Below are 20,635 nucleotides of genomic sequence, written 5' to 3'. Positions count from 1 at the left end.
AAAAAAGTATTTTTATTTTATTCGAGCAGTTAATACAACCAATTTTATTTTACAATTTGTTTTGAAATAACTAAGTTTAAATGACCAGTTTGCTATGTCGAGTATGTATTTTTAATAAATAGAGAGAGCGAGACGTGCACTAAGGTAAGATATGGTTCTATTAACTGAGAACCACGATGTGATTGTTCTAACTGAGAGTGCGAGATTAGTAATTGTACGTAGAGCGCAAGATGAATCGTCCGAATAGAGAATGTGATTGTGATGTGAGAGCGGCGCCATAAATGTCATGACTAAAGACGAAAGAATATTCTGATTGTCATAATAGCGGGCGTGAAAACAGCTTTTATAGAGACTTTTAAAGCCGGGGAAAGATTTGGCGTTTTCTTTATGGCTTCCTAGTTTGTAAATTCAAAAACTATTAAAAATCTATTTAGTGAGAATAGAACGAAAAAAATACAAGTGTGTGGTTTAAATTATTTCTTATAACCATAAAAGGAAAAGGAATATAACCATGTAAATAAAAATAGGTCTGATCGGATCAAGTGTTTGGTACAGTTAAAATAGTTTTAATATTGCGTCGTGTTAGCCCCGGCCTTCTCCAGCTGATTCTCCAAGGGAAAGTAAATGGTAAGAGAGGACCGGGAAGAAGACGCATTTCCTGGCTTCAAAATTTACGAAAGTGGTATAACACGACTACCACTGAACTGTTCCGCGTTGCAATAAATAAAGTAAAGATAGCCGTGATGATCGCCAACATCCGGAACGGATAGGCACTTTAAGAAGAAGAAGCCCCGGATATATTATGTAAATAATCTGTTCTTATATATGAAAGGGTCAATATAAATTTGAGAGATTTATGAGGTAATAAAAATTTACATTTAGATATTTAACGATAACTGTAAGTTTTTTTGGAAAACTAAATATAGTACAGTGACGTATTTAATAAAGAAATATGTTTTTGTAGAGAAATAAATATATACAGAGCAGTATTAAGAAATATCTTAGGGCTGTAACACAATGTACAAACTACAGAGCAATAACACTACTGAGTCACACCATGAAAATATGGGAAATAGGAAGATAGACGGATACCTGAAAAATCCAAAACATCTGAAAATTGGTTTGGTTTTATGCAAGGCAGATTAACAACAGATGCAATTTTTATTACAAGATAACTGGCGGAAAAATATAGGAATCAAAAAACAAACGTTCACATCGTGTCCATTGGTCTGGAAAAAATATATGATAGAGTTCCTTGGAAGATTCTGTTGTGGGCGCTTAATAAGAAAGAATCTCCGATAAGTCTGTCAAAATTGTAAGGTATATGTATGAGTAACAACTAGTGTTTATACCCAGTATTGCGAAGACTAATACATTTTATGTGAAAGTGGGATTGGTCAGGCTTAGTCCGTATTTATTCTAATTGGAGTTAGATCAGATAATAGGAAAATTTACAGGGAAACAATTTTTGGTGCTTAATATGTGGTGATGATATAGAGTTAGTAGGAAATACGAAAAGAGATTTATACCAAAAACTGGAACAGTGGAACCAAGCTCTCGAAGAAAAATGTTTAAGACTTGGTAAGGCAAAAAGAGAGTGTTTAGAATGTTTTTTTAAGATAGGGTTACTACTATAAATAAGATGAAAACTGGATAATGAAATGATATAATTTTAAGTACCTAGGATTGGTAATAAGGAGTAATGCGGAAATTGATGATGAGGACGGGATGGATGGACCGAAAATTCGATAAAACAACTATAAGATCATGACGTACAGAATTAAATATTGGACAGTTTAAAACTCAAGAGAAAAAATGGCAATTGATATCAAAATTAGGGAAGATACGTTAAGATGGTTAGGGCAAGTCGAGATGCTAATCATCCTTTACAGAGAATTGCTGAATTGCAAGTTGTTGGAAGGGATAGGATAGGAAGACCAAAGAAAACCTGGTGCGAAATGCTTAGGTAGGACATGTCTGAAAAAGTGTGAGTTATAGTGGAGTTAATACATTTAAACTTCAAGATGTTCATCAACTATTATCTGACTTTATATTAAAAATTTCATCTGACAATTGTCAAGAAGCTATAAGAAGTGTCATAGCAAAGGAAGAAACGTTTCTGTGGGAAATGAAGAAACTGACGATGATGAAGAGGATGCCTCCTTATCGGATGAAGACAACTTATGTATTTAGGTATGTAATTATATATTTATATTACTAATTATAAGTTTACTATGACGCTAGTACCCAAAATATATTTATTATTATAGTATTTAGTATTTTTATAAAAATCAATGTGGGTACGTAATACTGACATTTTAGTTTTTTTATATTAAAGTAATTTTATGTTCTCCGTCACTGAGGAGTTCAGTTATTGCTTAATCCCTTAAAGTTTACTCATTTGCATTTTATGATGTATTGCATTTGAGGTTTGTCGCTTTGCTATAAAATTTGTGCTATCAATACTAAAGATATTTCTCTGCTTTTGTTTTAAACATATTGAATATGTGTTGTATTCTAACTTTTCCATTTCACTGCATTTATCTTCCATTTCTTTTTCTTTCGCGATTTGTATCTTTTGTTTTATAAATTTCCGTTTATTCTTATATTCCTCCCCGTTGTTTCTCTGTTATCTTCTTTGCTCCATCAATTCAAGAATTCCGTTAGTTATCATTGTTGTTTTTTTTGTCTTTGATTATTTTAAGTAAGTTTTTCTATGAACAGAGAACAGATAATATGTACTAAACATTCCGTAGACTGGACCAACCGCACAGACGTGTAAAGCCAGCCACTCACGTTCCAACGCCGCAGTACGATTTTGTCGAATGCTACAAAATTGAACGTAATTTGATCGTATTGTTACGAACCTGCTTTCGGCTGGCCCATGTAATGGTTGCATCTCGAAAAGGCATCGAGAATCTTCGCGATGTATCGAGTGCGAGAGAGAACAACCCGTCACGTAGGCGAATTAGAGGTGTGCTACTCAGAATCTTCTAGAACATAGTAACTTTGGTATATATATGTAACGATGTTATGAGTGGAGTTAGTTGATAAGAGAGTACCGAACTGTAAACTTATAAATAAATATATTTATATAAATTCTAACCGCTCGTTTTATTTAAAAACGCTATATTTGCACCATTCGACCAAATCGGCGCGATTTGACGGCAGTCAAACAAGTCAGTCTACGGCAGTACGACAGTGTTGGTTGGGTCGTAAATTTGATCGTCTATATTGTGACAACAACAAAATCGTACGACTGCAAAAAAATCATTTGCTGGCAAATTTCGAAAAAGGCTTATAGCTAAAAGTTTTTAAGAGATTTCTTTGACATAAAGAACAAGAGTGTCTTTGGAAAATAAAATCGACATCATATCATAATAAAACCGCTAGAAAAAAAGCTGTGAATATTTTGGTTGTTAAATTTCAAGAGGTGAAAGCACATACTAATGAAGAGATGGTAAAAAAGAAAATAAATAATTTTCGAATATGTTACAAAAGAGAATTAAAATTATCTGGGTGTAATCGCAATTCTTCTAATAAATGTATGTGATAGTATGTACTATGTTTTTTCAGCAACCAATCTTTGCACCACCACCCACATTTCTTGTATTTTTTTCGTTTAACATTATTGCACTGCAATTGCATTCGACAAAATCGTACTGCGCCGTTGGAACGTGAGTGGCGGGCTTAAAACACTATCGTGTTGCCAACCTTCATTAATTAATGTAGAGGGAACTCGAAGAAGTACTTTGATTGAAAAACGCTAATATTAGTAATAAGGCGTACATAAACAACCAAGGAGATTCACAATCTCTATAACTAATTTATTGATTGACGTCAAAAGTTGGAACTGAAGCTTTTCGTGTAATTACAGTAGCGCGGCAGCCGCAGGTCGTTGACATTTATTTTGTTGACATAAGTAATCTCAATTTATTTGAGCTATAATTTTTAGCGAGTTCTATTTATACATACACGCTCGCATTAAATATAACCTTGGCCAAGTTTAAATAAAGGGGACATAGTACTTTTAGATGGATATGAATATTTGATTAATAATTCTTTGTGTAAACAGGAACATATTGTCGTGAAATGTTCGGCGAATTTAGGTAATAATACAGATAAAATCACAAGAATTGTAGATCAAAGGTAAACAACAAAAATATGAAAATTTAACTAGAGTTTGCCTTTTACAGCAGAAATGAAGTTTCATTGATTTTCCATGAAGAGATTTAGTCATTTTTAGAAACGCTAATAAAAAGTGAACTACAGTATATACTCCAGTCAATATAGATATTTAAAATAACAAAAATTCCCTGAAAAATAAATTTTGGTGGAGAGTTGGGGTTTACCATTACAAATAAAATTTTAAAAATCCCCATCGATCGTATTATGTGCTACAAAAGTTATTCGAGGTCAAAGGTCGAAATTTGAGGTCTTTGGACTTTTCTCAAAAACGGTAAGATTCATAAAAAAAACAGTTGTAGATCTTAAAATTCTCTACAGAAATGGTCTGTCGGATTTTTTATTATGTGAGTTACCATTCTTGAGATACCGCGATTCTCAGAGTCGCATTACACATGGTATACACACATTTCCACGCCACCTGTGAGGTAGTGTACTCGACGCGTTTTTTTACCCTGGTTTCCCCTGTATATCTACTCCACTAACTGTCATGACAACTTTAGGATAATTTAAGGGAACAGTATCATCAGAGAACAATTTCTGTAAGCAATGCGGAAAGCCAATGTTTAGTATTGAATATAAGAATTTTCATTAGTTACCGTCTCGAGAAATGCATAATCTAAATAAAAAAAAGGTTTACGTAAAATTAACTCACCAGCGATGGCCACAGCACTGATCCATGTGAAGGAGACAATGGATCCTTGCGGTGTGCCCATACCAACACTTGTTCTACCATAAAAAGATGGAATAACCCATCTTTATGTGGACATATCCATTCACGTCTCTGCCATTCAACGTCGTCATATTCAACTAGAATCTGAAATAAAAAAAATGAATTTATGTATAATTTTATCTATATTTAGATAGGTATAATTTATTAAGAATACATAACAACATACAAGCACATTGTTTAAGAGTCAAATATATGTAGTATCGATTTTTTTGTCAAAAAGAAAAAGAGAAATCAAACGATTTCTACCTAGCGAAACCGAATTCAAATTCTTACAACTGTGCTTCCTAAAACTTGCGAAGCAAACAGCTGGATAAATTACTCGGCAAGGGAATCTAAAATTTGCATTCCACATGCCGTTCATCCTGGTCAAAATTCGTAGTGAATTCAGTTTCTGGTACTCCAAACGAAGTAAGTAATAAAACATAATGACGATATTAGATTTTTCTAATATAATCTAATTTTCTAATACCGTCATTATGTTTTATTACTTACTTCGTTTGGAGTACCAGAAACTGAATTCACTACGAATTTTGACCAGGATGAACGGCATGTGGAATGCAAATGTTAGATTCCATTGCCGAGTAATTTATCCAGCTGTTTGCTTCGCAAGTTTTAGGAAGCACAGTGGTAAGAATTTAAATTAGGTTTCGCTAGGTAGAAATTGTTTGATTTCTCTTTTTCTTTTTGTTTTTAGATGGCGTAGTTACGTCCGTATATAGTTATTTTGATAACTACTGTCTAGGACGGAACAGATTTTTGTTTTGGTTCAGAGCAGTGGCTATACCGTTCTGAGGAGACCTAAAGAGGTCAAAATACGTATAAGCGGCTGTCGCTGCCCTGTATCAAAACAAAAATCTAATACCGTCATTATGTATTATGATTTTTTTGTCATTCAACTTTCATTGGTAATGAAAATCATAATATTTATTCTTTGCTTTAGATAAATGCTCGCATAGTTTGTTCTACATATACGAGTTTCTTATGTAATCGAAAATTCAGTTTGTTGCCCCTTTGACGTCCATCTCTCTGTATGGTTTTCCCTTCGGTCTCAAGTGATTGTCGCAGGCTTTGGTTATTTAGTGTATCCAGCCGGCCTCAATTTATTTCCATCTATCTGCATATAATAATAATAATATCGTATGGCTTTTTTTGCCGGAGAGATCCTTTCGGATTTTTCCGGCGCCAATTGCATCTTTAACCCTGTTTAAAGTAGTTAGTGTCGATGCACACTAGCCCAGGGGAACCGACGGCTTTACGTGCCCTTCGAAGCACAGTGAACGGCTCGTATCATTTTTAGAAATGAAAATGTCGTTGTTGGTGCCGAGATTCGAACTCGTGCGCTCTGGCTTACAAAGCCAGTATCTTGCCGCTAAGCTACGACCGTCTGCATAAAACTAGCACGATGGAGCTGGTAATAATAGAACTTCCAATGCAGCCTGTTCAATTCTACCTCCGGTTCCTTAGCGCCCTGGATACTCATGTGTAGCCCTCAGTCGGCTCAATATCGGCTCACATGTAGTACTTGTGAAATACTTCCTCCATCACTTGTGGTTGTTGGAAGGTGCGCCAACACAAATTTGATTTTGGAGATATCTTCAACCTTAATAACTCTTCGCTCTGTGTTTGCTTCAAAAAAGAACTTTGTGGTGTTAAAGAACTTTTCAGCATGTGTCTATAAAATATGGTATGGGCTGGTAACTCTTCCTTAATCTTAAGGACATCATTCTTGTTTAAAGTAGTTGGTTAGTTTTTGGATCCTTCTTAGAGTTTTTGTATTTATTGATTTAGTCCATTCTGATGAAACAAATATGGGGCGTTACGGTTCTGTATCTCCTTTATATCTCCTAATGGTCATTAGTAAGAACACCGGCATAAACGCCCAAATTACAATTAACGATACACCGTTAGAAAGAGTGGAAAAAAAGATGCTTTTTGGGATGCAATATTAAGGATACTTTGGATCACAGCTACGAAATAAAAACTCGTATTGAAGAAGCCAGAAGCTCTTTCAACAGCCTTAGGGAGATTCTCTGCAACTTATCTTTAAGTATTAATATACACATAAGAATTCTTAGATGTTACGTCTTTAGTGTATTCCTCTATGGAGTAGAAAGCTGGAGCCTTACAGAAGATGCCATAAAACGATTGGAGGCATCTGAAATGTGGTGCTACCGACGTATGATGAGGGTCTCATATATACACCACACAAGTAACATAACTATTCTCCAGAGGCTAAGAAAAGACAAAGAAATTATTAACACCATAAAAAATAGAAACCTGGCTTACTTCGGCCACATGATGCGTAATGATAAATACCGACTTCTACAGTTGATTCTACAGGGCAAGATTGAGGGTAAGAGAGGCCCTGGACGTAGACGTATATCCTGGCTAGCCAATTTTAGGAAATGGACTGGTCTTACGTCAACTGATCTATTTCGAGCTGCTATGAATAGAATAAGATGGGTCAGTATGGTCGCCAACATCTCTAGAAGATATGCACATTTAGAAAAAGATCTCCTTTATCTTCTTCTTTTTCTTCTTCTTCTTCATACATTTACCAATTTTTGCTTTCAATATCTGGACTCCGGCGGTCCCGCGCCGCTTTCACTTCTTCTTTGCTCCCAAATCTATTACGTGGCCTTTTTTTGTTTGTCTGTCCTGCATTTTACCATCTAAAGTTGTTTTCGGCAGTCTGTTATCATCCATCCTCACCACATGACCGACACTCCAGAGGAGTCTAGCGAATTTTACAGAACGGATCCCTATCTACAAAAATCTTAATGTAGGTCCAATGTTTAGGATGAACGTAGAAGCGGTCTGATGCCTCAAGTATACCGTTTGTGACACACGCATTCCATCATCTATGTTAATGCTTTTCTAATGAGTTAAAACATTGAAAGCCTTTTTAAGTCATCTATAAAACACGATAAATATAAATAAAAAATCGACTCTTTAATAGGTTGAACTACTATTTTCACAAGCGGCAGTTATTTTTACATACACTATGTTGACTTTGTTGAGTTCAATTAATAGGGATGAAGAGTTATTCTCTTCTATTCTAACCTTATTAATAAAGAAACCACTATGGAATAGGTTAAAATAAAATTATTCGAAGGGTTAGTGGCTCAGAGAAACTTTATTGGTACATATTCGATAAAAATATGCAACTCATGATACAAACAATTATTTAAGAGCAGTTTGGAGTTTTCTGGTTACGATTTTCATATCGCAAACTGACTCCAAGAAACTTCATTGTGCCATCCCCAGCTTAAGTTTTTTCAATTACAAACATGAATCTTCACATTTTACACGAAAATATCAGTTAGTATAAGATGGTAAGAGTTCCTAGAAATGAATAGTGAATATGATCTTAATTTATAAAAAAGGCCTTTATACTAATCAATGATGCTCATAACTGAGTTACTAAGACAGAAAAAACTCCAAAATTTTGTACATGTCTGAATGGCGCTTCGCTTTCTAGCAGCACTGTAGTTTAGTATTGGTCTTACAAAATTTCATGAACCTAACTTAGTCATTTGGTGACGTCAATCCACGAACGAAACTATGGATTGTCTGGAGTACGTTTTCATAGCAAGACCGAGTAAAACTAGTTTTTGCATTAATAAAGTAGAGTATCTATATATTTTTTTTAAGCAGTTTTTAATACTTTATATTGAATTTAGTATGAAATTAAAATAACTAATGTTTTTAGGATTAATTTTTTTTTTCGGGCATGCGTATTTTCATAAAGTTTTGAAAAATCCCAAATAGTACATGACGTATAAGCTGGGAGGAACTCTAAAAGAGCCGAGTGTCAAAAAAGATTAACGCAGCGAGGCTGGAGTATGGAGATCCAGGTACAGCTATGAACTCTACCAACTGTTCAAAGAGGCACCGATCTCAAAATTTGTTAAACTTCAGAGACTTCGATGGACTGGTCATGTAGTGAGAATGGAGACCAAACAATTGCCAAAAAGAGCTCTATATATTAAACTGCATGACGCAAGACCAAATGGTAGGCCACAGAAAAGGTGGTAGGATAAAGTGGCAGCGGATGCGCAAAATTTGCTACACGTGAGAACCTTTAGAAGATCGACGCGGGTAAAGTTGGAGGTATAATCTGGAGAAGGCCAAGGCTCTATTTGGGCTGTAGCGCCATTGTAGAGAGAAGTAAGATAAGTGCACAACTTAAGTCAACTGATATTTTTCCTCACGCGAGTCAAAGCCTAGTGCGGACATGCAGACAAGTGAGAAAATACATTTTTAATCGACACTTTGTGCAAAAATTACAAACAACAATTTCCTGCGAGCCTCAGATATCAAAGCAAAATAAAACAATGATTATTTTTAAAGAATTTTATTGACATCTAAAATAACTATAACAACAATTTTCATTTATAGAATAATTTATATAAATTTATAGAAAAACACTCGTACGAAAAATATTTTTATGGCTAGCTAAGAAGTAAACTAACATTTGAATGCTAGAAATTGTAGATTAGACACCGATTGTGAGTAAAAGTCTTTTTCTTGTACCATGCTCTAGCTATAGGTTGGAATAAGCAGTGTCAATTATATCCAATTCTTACCGTAGAATAATACACTAATACCTCGACTTACGCAACTCCGACTTACGCGAACCCGGAGTTAAGCGATTTTCAAATCTCGTGGATTCATCTATTGAGCGTCACACTCTTTCTCGATAATCGATTATACCATCCTCACATTATAGTTCAGCGAAAGTACATATTCGCAAACAATAACACATTCAAAGCTCATTACACCAGACGATCATTTCCACACTTGCATAAAGTTATAAGAAGTTATACAACGTGCTCTCTCTTAAAGACTTGAAAACAATTCAATTTTTTAAATGCAGTGAAAATCACTGGCCAGCCTTTGAAAGAAATTTCACAAAAAACATTAAATGGTGTCTGGAAAACACTGCGTCTGTTATTTTTTTTCTCCACTGACAATAAGGTCGAATTGACGCCAGACCCTGGTGAAATTGTAATGCGGTTAAAGAAGTTGTTGATATCGCCATGCAAATAAATTTAGAAGTGGATAGTGATGACGTTAAAGAAGTGTTGGATCTGACAATTTATCATCTCATAGAAATGCATGACCAAGAGCAAGATTTTAGAAAATATAGACTACAACGGAAATCGCATTTCTTCTACAAAAAATGATTAGCCTGTTAGTTATGGGACGCTAAAGAAAATTTTGTGGAAAAAAAGTAATCCTCGGGTCGTCAAACTACTTTATTAGATTTTATGAAGCATTTCTACATCGAACTAACTTCCACTGGCGATTTTATATTTGTATATCAAAAATTTTTTTTAATTTCAAAACAGAATTCAAGAACTTTAAGCCAACATTCAGTGTCATACATACTAGCAGGTCTTATGGAAGTTTTAAACAAGTTGCCTTTCAACTTCATTGGAATTTTTTTGTCATGTAGCATACAATTCGCCTCCTTCTTCCTCATCTTTCAACTTTTTCGCCATGCATCGCCTTATAATTCCCCATTTCTCTGGAATTCCGATCGTAGATATATTATAAAACTATTATTTATGGCAAGAAATCTCAGAAGAATAAGTCTGGGTTGGGCTGCATTCGGAAAAATGAGAGACGTATTTAAAACAAATATACCGATCCATTTAAAAAAAAAGCTTTTAACCAGTGCGTTCTACCAGTCCTCACATACGGAGCAGAAACCTTCACTCTCACAAAAACATCAGCCGAAAAATTGAGAAGGACACAACGAAAGATGGAGAGATCAATGCTTGGAATAAGCTTAAGAAATAGAATAAGAAACGAGGAAGTTCGTAGACGAACCGGAGTGGAAGACATTATCGAACATATTACAAGGCAAAAATGGAGATGGGCAGGACATGTTGCAAGAATGAAAGACGACAGTTGGACAAAACAATTGCTTGAGTGGAGACCACGGGTTGACAAGCGAAGCCGAGGAAGACCCCCAACGCGATGGACCGACGACCTCAAAAGAATCGTGACCAATTGGATAGCAGAGGCGCAGAACAGAAGCAGATGGAAAAGTCTAGAAGAGGCCTATGTTCAACAATGGACAACTCAGGGCTGATTGATGATTTACGGCAATCATTTTACGGTTTAAAGCTATAATCTTACATGTAGGACGAGTAGTGGTAACCTCATCTTTAAAAGAAAATTCTAGATACCTGTTTTTGCCCTACTAAGATTTTTAACACTTTTTATTCAAGAACTTGTCATTGTCCCCACTGTTCCAGTCTTTAATCTAATTACCTTTTAGCATTTCCTATTAACACATTCATACATTAAGTAGTAAAGAATGCAATTAAAGAGTTTCCTTGTTATAACATTTAGCCCTGAATCCTTTGCAATACGTCTCTCCTACACCTGTCCTAAACATAGTTGTTACTACTTCATACATATATCTCAGAATCTTCACATTCCCAAAATCCACGAAGAACCTTCCGAAAAAGAAGAAACTGTTTCAAGATCAATGAATATTATATATGAGCATTTGTTATATTTCTTTCGTCAATGGTAATTCGACTAAAGGTCAAACGTATTAATCCAAATTTCTCTTTCTCTTTCTTTAAATTTTAATAATTCTCACGTTTCGCATTAAGTATTCGTATTTCCTGTAGAATAATCTTAACAGGCCATTAATACCGCCTAATGTTTCAAAACTTAATCCCCCTACTTGTAATTCTGTCTTTATATTCTGTATCGACTTTCATTCGACCTTCAAAAAGACATTTGGAGCAGCAGTGTCAACCGGATAGATGCATATTCTCGCTGCAGTCAATTTATGCAAGAAGCCAATAACAATAACGACCGGATTTCTCGTGAGTTGTTTTCTTGCTCTCTCATTCTCTTTCTCTTTCACTTGATAATATACGCTGGTCGGCTAGCTCAGCTGAATGATCGGCTGAATTCTATGAATAATTCATAGGTAGTGGCTAATCGACGATATAACGTGATATTAATTCAAAGATATTTCAACGATGTTCATACAGGTTTAATTAATAGTGTAATGTTATGGATGGACCTAAAGACATAATCTATTTTCCGAGCTCTTCACAGGTGTAGTCGGTGTAGTTAAATACATAATTTTGAATAGTGAATGTATCATCATCATCATCATCATCATCATCATTCTCAGTCCATTATGTCTCATAATGTCATAGTCCTATCTTAAATCTTAAATTTTTACGTCTTCTTCATCTCTTGGCCTCTTCGATACCATAGTGTAATTCTAGTGGACCGTCTATTGTCAGTTCTTTTCGCTAAATGTCCAGCCCACTGTCATTTTAAAAATTTAATTCTGTGGATTACATCAGTAACCTTGGTTTTCTTCTGATTCATTGTATTCTTTTACGATCTCTCTTTGTTATACCTAGCTTGCATCGCTCGATTGAACTTTGAGTGACTTTGAAGTTTCGATATTATCCCTTTCTTTAGTGTCCAAGTTTCGCAGCCGTATGTCATGATTGGTAGTATACACTGATCTAATACTTTTTTCTTCAGGTGAAGTAGCATCTTCGATTTGAATATAACTGCATTTCTACCAAAAGATGCCCAAACCAGTTTCATTCTTCTGTTGATTTCTGGGAGTAAGGAGCCATATTTATGTATTATTTGTCCCAGGTATACATACTCGTCTACTGTCTTAAGTGTAGTGTTGTTTATTATTATATCTTGAACATCCACTAGCTCGATTTACATGGTTTTTGTTTTTGTCAAGTTCATTTTTAGGCTTCATGCTAGCTGTATTTAGGTCGCTTATAAGTTCTTGTAGTTCTGCAGGATTATTAGCAATCAGAACGATGTCGTCCGCAAATCTTGGAAGGCTGAATTATTCTCCATCAATGGATATTCCTTTGTTCTGCCAGTTCATTTTGCTAAATATATTTTCTAGATTTGCAGAGAAGAGCTTTGGTGATATTGCGTCTCCTTGTCGGACGCCCCTGGTAGTGGAAAATTCTCGAGTTTTTCATAAATTGTTACCTTAGCTTTTGTTTATCGATATATATTTACCAAAATTTCTATGTATGGTTTGTCAATGCCTTGGTTGGTCAAAGCTTCTATTACTGCCTTGGTATATATAGAATCGAATCCTTTTTCAAAATCTATGAATGTTAATGTAGCGGTATTTCATATTCTTTAGCTATACTCATTAGTTCTCGAAGTTTATGGTACTAAATCTACTTCTGAAGTCAGCTTCCTCTCGTGGCTGTGGAGCATCTAATGCATTTGTTAATCTGTTGTTCATGATCTTTGCGAATATCTTGCAAATTATTGGTAGTAGACTTATAAGTCTGTAGCTTTTGATATCCTCTTTGCTACCTTTTTTAGGAATGAGAATTATATTTGCTGTATTCCAGTGGTTAGGTATACATCTTGAACTTAGGCAGTTCGTAAATATGCCTGCTAAGATTTTCCAGGTTTTTTTGCCAGCGTGTTTAAGCAGTTCCACTGCTTTGCCATCTATTCCAGCTGCTTTACTCAATAAACCAATGTAAAACATAAAGAGAAGGAAGTGTACGAAAAATTAATGACGCAATTAATGATAAAAAGATTTTGGCCACAGTTCGTGACAGATGCACAATTGCTTTAATAGTTGCTTCTTCTGACATAGCTGCCGCGGTACTAGAAGGATGCTGAATGCTGAATGGGTCACTCAGTGTTGAAATTTTCCTTTAAACCTTCAAACGCCAAACAATTGCGCAATTACTAAAGCTGTTTTGGAGACGCAATGATTCTACTCTCTAGCGATTTTAGCTAAATATTATCAGTAATTCCCAGATCGACTGCTGTGGAAGAAATAAACGCTGGCCTCTAATAATCAACTATGTGGCGCTATGAAAAGAAACTTAAGCTGACGAAAAACATGCATTGCTAAGCAGATTTTCTGCCAAGGAGTTCTCCAAGCAATGGCTGGTTTTCGGATTGACGAGCTATTAATAAAATGTTCTCTAATATCATGACAAACGGGATTCCAAGTCTAGTATTTAAATAGCAGTAGACAAGTAAAAGAGATCAGTACTCTTGTGAACTTGTGAACGACTGATCGAAACACTTTTCCAGGCAAGACAGGTGTCTTGCATGTATCAACGATATACAAGAACAGAATTAATTTGGTGCCAAATCGAGACCAAATAATGGATAAGTCACCAATTCAATGTTTTGAACGTTTAAGATTAAGATTATCAATGAGAGATAGCATTAACGTGATGAATAATGATACGTACTTCAGCGGCTGGTTGACATCTATCCTCTGAAATCTTTAGAAAAACTGTTGTTCGTTTACTATTGAGAATTAACGGTTATGACAGTCCGGTTTTCCGATTTTAAAGTTACTGACAGCCATTTTCTTCGAAGTGTTCCATAATTTTTTGACGTGACAACGTCTTAAATTAGGTTGTGGCTCGGAGTCACTCATGAAAAAGTGTAACGCCCGCTCACGTCTGTTACGATGAGTCACCGAACGAGAGAGAGGCCCGCCGGACCGGCGAATGCCTTGCGTCTCTCTCCCACTCAAACATGATCGGTCCGCTGCGCGCGCAGCACTAGAGAATTAGGCGCGTTGAATCGGTGCGTGCTTGTGTCTCTGTCTTTCTCGAGCGTTCTTGGCGTTGGAAAACCGAGAAAGCGTCATAATACAAGTTCACACGTGTGGTTAAAGTATCGTCAGCTGTGTCTGTAGTGAAAATGTGGAGTGCTTAGATTCGTTATTTACAACAACTACAACAATAAAGGTAAATAATTGTACACTAATATTTCATTATCGTAAACTATGATTGATTGCTTAATTGTTAGATTGACACAAAACTTGAGAAACTGAGTTTATAGGTTATGTCATACTATTGACAAATGTTGATAGTGTTAAGTAAATTATTAGTTTAAATCACTCTGCAATCAATCGTAATTCAGTCGATTGAGAAGAAACAGCGCGTTTCAACTGCAAACAACTATTGTGCAATTTAATAATATTCATATCAATAAATATTCTACCGAGAAAAAGACGTTGTCACGTAAAATCTTCGCCCGTAAAACCGACTTTACAGGCAACCGATTTTTTGGTTTTGTCATATACCCAAATGGTAGACTGATGTTTGCAAATTAATATAGTAGCTAGCTAGGCCCCCGCAGTTCATTAATCAGAAAACTCACTACTATAATCCGTATCGAGGACTCAAAGACACTACTTTTTATTTAATGGAGCATCCTGTAACGCCGAATAATCAGCAGAATTAAATAATCCACTGCCAGAATTATATACGCTTTACATGTGCATACTGAAACAAAAAGACCTTTTGCTACCTAATATTGCAAATATATGGTAATTAAATGCAGGAACGGTATTTTGATGAGGATTGTATTTAAATGGGACGAGTTTTAAAGTTTAGATATGGATTTAGGGGTGACTGTAGGATGATGAAAACACTTGTTTTACAGCCAGACAAACCAGTTTTGTTCTGGTATTGTAAGTTTCAATTTAAGGATTAAATAAAGAACAAAATTTTAATCAGTTGGAAAAAATTAATTTTATTGATGACCTAGAGGAGAGTTAGATCTTTATTTATTTCCGATTATAAGGGCCTTCACATTTTACTCTTTTTCAACTTGTCTTAAGTAAGTCTTTAATCTTTCCCATCAACTATCTTGGCCAACTCTTGTTTCCTCCGACCCCCAATGGCTATTAGGTTTCCGAAGGCAGACTGGTCACTATTTTTCCTTCTATTACACACTCTAGGAAGGCAACGGGAAACCATCTAGAGCGTAACTTTCCCAAGAAACAATCATGGAAATACCTGATAAACACAAAGGTACCAGGGGGAGTACGGGGGCTACAAAAATGGAACAGGAGTACTAAGAATCTCCCGAACAGCTAGAAGCATGAATACATTTTCTGAAGAAAGAAAAATAGATACATGGAATGTAAGAAGCATGTACGAATCAGGAAAGTTCAAAAATCCATAAAAAGAAATGAATCGCCTAAATATAAGTATCCTTGGAATAAGTAAAATGAGATAGACAGGGTCTGTTAAAGTAACTATAGACACCGTCACATTGTATACGATTCAGGAGAAGATAGTTCATTACACAAAAATGGTGTAACAATAATTGTAACGAAGGAAACAAAGAAAGCTGTAAAAAACGTCGTCCTATTCTCAGAAGGGGTACTAATATTACAAATATAAACAATAACAATATTTGTGAATATATTACAAGCATATGAACTCACACAAGACTATGCAGAAGAAGAGATTAAAAAATTCTATCATGATTTAGAAAAAGTATTAGCATCTACAAAGAAACACGAGCTCAATATTGTCATGGGAGATTTTAATGCCAAGATTGGCAAAGGAGGACAGCAAGATATCTTAGGAAAGTATGGGCTGTGAACGAAATGAAAGTCTGAACGTATGGTTAGTAACCAGATAGACTTCATATGTATAAATAAAAGATACACAAATTCAGTATTAACAGTCAAAACATATCCAAGTGCAGATGTACCAACAGATCACAATATTTTGGAAGACAATATGACTAAGATTGGAAAGGGTTACAAGAATTAATAAACAACTGTTACTATTGATAGAGAAAATATGTCAATCACACCGCAAAACAAGAAATAACCAGTGTATTAGAAAAAAAAATAAAGTTGACATCGGGCAAAGAAGAAAGTACTGAGGAAAACTAAATGAAAATTAAAGATATATTAAGGACCGTTCAAGAAACAAAATTAAGTGTATTAAAAATAAGAAGAAAACTAGGGTGGATGACTGAAGAAATACTGAGGCGGATGGACCAAAGAAGAGAAGTCATAAATATAGATCAAACGAATACAAGTCCACACAATAATCGGAAAGACGATAAAACATGCGAAAACACAATTTCATAGTAAAGAATGTAATGAAGTTGATCATTATGAAAATAAACACGATACATTTAATCTGCACAAGAAATTAAAAGAGATCGTCAAAAACAAACCAAAAGCAACAACTATCCCAAAGTTTAAAAGACAAAAACGGACACCGAATATTAGAAATCAATGAACAGTTCAAAGAATGAAAGAACTACATTTTTGAATTATTTGAAGATGCAAGAGTAGAACAATATACACTCATTGCTATAACAGGTCCATCTATAACAGAAAATGGGATAACAAGGGCAATATAAACGGAAAAAAAATGGAAAAGCACTTGGTCCCGATGAAGTAAGTGCTGAAATAAGTTTTTCAGAGAAAATGTAATTAAAGCACTGTGTGGTCTCTTTAAGGGGGGTTGGTAAAGAAATAGAACTAATCACCACTATACAAACAAGAAAACTGGAATACCTAGGCCACATGATGAGGAGGCCAAAATATGAAATTTTAACACTCATAATACAAGGAAAGATTCAAGGAAGATCTGTTGGTCAAAGGCAGAATTCATATGCTTCAGCGGAAAAGATGCTGGATTGATTATTTAAATGCTTTTTTAGTCTTCATTTTTGGTGCAAAGTAAGCACTGGTTGTACATGTTACTAATTTTAACCCATCTGTACACATTGCAATGTAATCTGAATACTTACTTAATTTCCTTGAGAGTATTATGACAAAATTGAGTTTGGTATTTAGGAATAATAATGTATGTAGATAGAAAAATTGTCAGGTGTGGTATGTCCAATGATTGCCTAAGAGGATTATAGGGAGAATTTATTAATATAAGTTCATTACAAGTTACAAATGCTTTTGCAAGTGGTGGGGAATTCTTTTTTAAGAAGAATGTATTTGTTAAATCAGCTGTATTTAATTAATTAATTATTTTGGAATTATAGTTACAGCGATAATGTTGGATTAGGAAGTATTTGCTTGCCAGATATTCTCTGAGTAATGAGAAAGGGTTTTCAGAGGTTAGAACCAGTGTGGCTTCATTTGGAGTGCTTTTCATCAACCCTAACACAATTTTCAAAGCTTTAGATTGGATTCTATCAAGTTTACGTAAATTATTTATACTAGCTTACCCATATACCAAGGTATGTAAATTCCGAAACAATTGGTATGGCATTGTCCTGAAGGACACAGTGTCATCTTCAATAGGGTATTCTCCAGAAAAAAATACTACAGCTCACTTTTGGTACGAAATAGTGAGAATGTGCAGTTATCAAAGTTGTACATTATATGTTTTAGTTCAGTAATACATTCGATGTACGTTTTCTTCTGTGAATAGATGACGATACGAATAGCATATTGTAAAAAAGCAATGTGGGAGACTCTAAATTGAGCAAATCATATGTGTACAGTTTAAAATTAGTGGACTTAAAACAGCTCACTGTGGAATGCTTTTTGGTGTAATTATTGGTCCTATGACGACCTACTCACATCGATACGTAAGTTTATCACATACTATATTTAAATCAAGATGGCCATAAGGACTTTTTATGTCGATAAACAATGCACTTGTTGTCATGGAATTGGAAAAGCCAATTTGTACGTATGTGGTCATGTAATGGGGGACTTTAATGATAAAGTCGGGAGAGGAAAAGTTGACGAATATGTTGGGGAATTTGGATTGGGTGACAAAAACGAAAGAGGGGATAGACTTGTGGACTCTTGTCAAAATGAACATTTTGCAATAATGAACACAATGTTCCAACTACCCGACCGAAGGTTATACATTTGAAGATTTCCTGCAGACAACAAAGAGCGCATAGTCAGAAATCAAATAGACTATAATTAGTCAAAAAGAGATACAAAAACTCAATTAAAACAGTAAAAGCATACCCCGGAAGGAAGGCTAGATATCAAGGGAAAACAAGTAGAAAGAGTGAATAACTACAAATACCTGAGAACCTGGGTAAATGAAAACAATGACCAAGGTAGAGAAATAAAGACACGCATATAAATTGTAAGACAAGCATTTATAAAAATGAAAACAATGTTTGTTAATCGAGACCTTCCTCTGGAGCTGAGGATAAGAGATAATTAAGATGCTACGTGTTCTCGACTTTGTTATATGGAATGGAAAGCTGGACACTAAAAGTGGATAATATAAAGAAGTTGGAATTGTTTCAGATGTGGTGCTATAGAAGGATTTTGAAAATCCCATGGACTCAACGAGTTACAAATGCAAAAGGGTTAAGAAGGCTACAAAAGGATTGCGAGGTCATAAAGCACATCAAAACAAGAAACTTGGAATATTTAGGCCACATTACCAGAGGTGCGAAATATGAGATATTAAGGCTCATAATGCAAAGTAAAATCAAGGGTATAAGATTCATAAGAAGACGAAGAATTTCCTGGCTAAGAAACCTAAGAGAGTGGTATAGTTGCAGCTCAGTAGATCTTTTCAGAGCAGCCGCCAATAAGGTACGGATAGCTGTGATGATAGCCAACTTCCGATAGGAGAAGGATTCTAAAATTGAGAATTCATTCTCAATTTTAGAATTCTTTTTTTTTTTCTAGAATTATCATATATTTAGAAAACTAATTATATGATAGTTAGTAAACAAAATTATATACAGGATGACGGTATAAAAGTCGGAGTACTGGCAGAATAGATAAACTCATCTATCTCGGCAGTAATACCAATAACAGCGGGGATTCAACCGCAGAAATTAAAAGCCGAATAGGACAAGCTCGAGCTGCTTTTGTAAAAATGAGGAATGTACTTTGCAGTCACGATCTTAGTTAGAGCTAGATATATAGTTTTTAAAAAAGTAATAATTAAAATATCTTTTATTTGTCTTATTATATGTTTTGTGATTTTAGTAACTCAACTGATGGAGCCATTTTATTGCTGCGTCAACAAAATCACTATACAAGCAAAACAAAGCAAACAAATGAATTCAGCAGACATTCCAACAATGAAAATATATTCTCCAATAATCTTCTTCATCATTTGTTTTCTGGGAGTAACGCTATACGCCAGTCTCTAGGGTCCACATTTATTTTTTGTACCGCTATCGTCTGCTTTTTTCATTTCTATCTAATAAAGGAAAAGAAACCGTTATATTGCTGACATTCCTTATCGAGCGATGTTCTTTTCCATTGTTGTCTTCTTTTTTGTCGTTTGAGCCTTGTCCATAAACTGTAAAAGTCGAGAGTTCACTGCAAATAAAATTCAAATGGTTGCCAGGACCGAACTTACAGGGAGTTTGAGTTACATTTTTTGTATCTTAAAATATATATTTGTTATAAATCGGTAAATAATATAATATAAAATACAATAAATAATAAAAATCTAAAATACGATACAACAATCTAAATACGAAGCAGACGTAGATTGTAGATTTCAAATGCGTCGTTTGACTGACCTTTCCAGACTACAACGTGAAAGATCTTTTGTGTATATGTATCATTTATGGTTGCAGTTTTCAAATAGCCTTTAATGTTTGCAGTCAAGCCTCTTTTTAGATGTGGGGTTTGTTTTAACATGTACTTAAACCTTTGCCTCACTGAATTCTTTATGCTCGCTCGCTGGACCTGATCGCATCGCGGTTTGCCTGATTACTTAGATATGATCTATTTATCTCGATGAATGACCCTTATTTTTTTAATTGTAAATTCAAAATGTGGTGGTTAAAGGCTGATGATGGACCTCGGAGATAATATGAGATGTCGACTCTTATATTGCAATAATACTCTGAGAAATGTCAACCCTCAAATGGTTCTGGAAACAGAACTCGGCTCTGCCAGTCGAGCCGAGTTCTGCTCCTACT

General features: G+C 35.0%; 1 protein-coding gene across 1 annotated transcript in view; it reads right to left on the bottom strand.

The window, feature by feature from the left end:
• Positions 1–20,635, bottom strand: part of LOC140438392 (uncharacterized) — an 802,897-nt gene that overhangs the window by 475,352 nt on the left and 306,910 nt on the right. Inside the window, exon 2 of the mRNA XM_072528074.1 lies at positions 4,841–5,002. Coding sequence (XP_072384175.1) covers positions 4,841–5,002 — 162 coding nt within the window. The remainder of the gene's footprint in view (positions 1–4,840; positions 5,003–20,635) is intronic.

The sequence above is a fragment of the Diabrotica undecimpunctata genome, chromosome 4 (assembly GCF_040954645.1).
Source record: "Diabrotica undecimpunctata isolate CICGRU chromosome 4, icDiaUnde3, whole genome shotgun sequence".
Lineage (NCBI taxonomy): Eukaryota > Metazoa > Arthropoda > Insecta > Coleoptera > Chrysomelidae > Diabrotica > Diabrotica undecimpunctata.
Note: the sequence above shows the minus strand (reverse complement) of the source record. Positions and strands in the feature narration are given on the sequence as shown.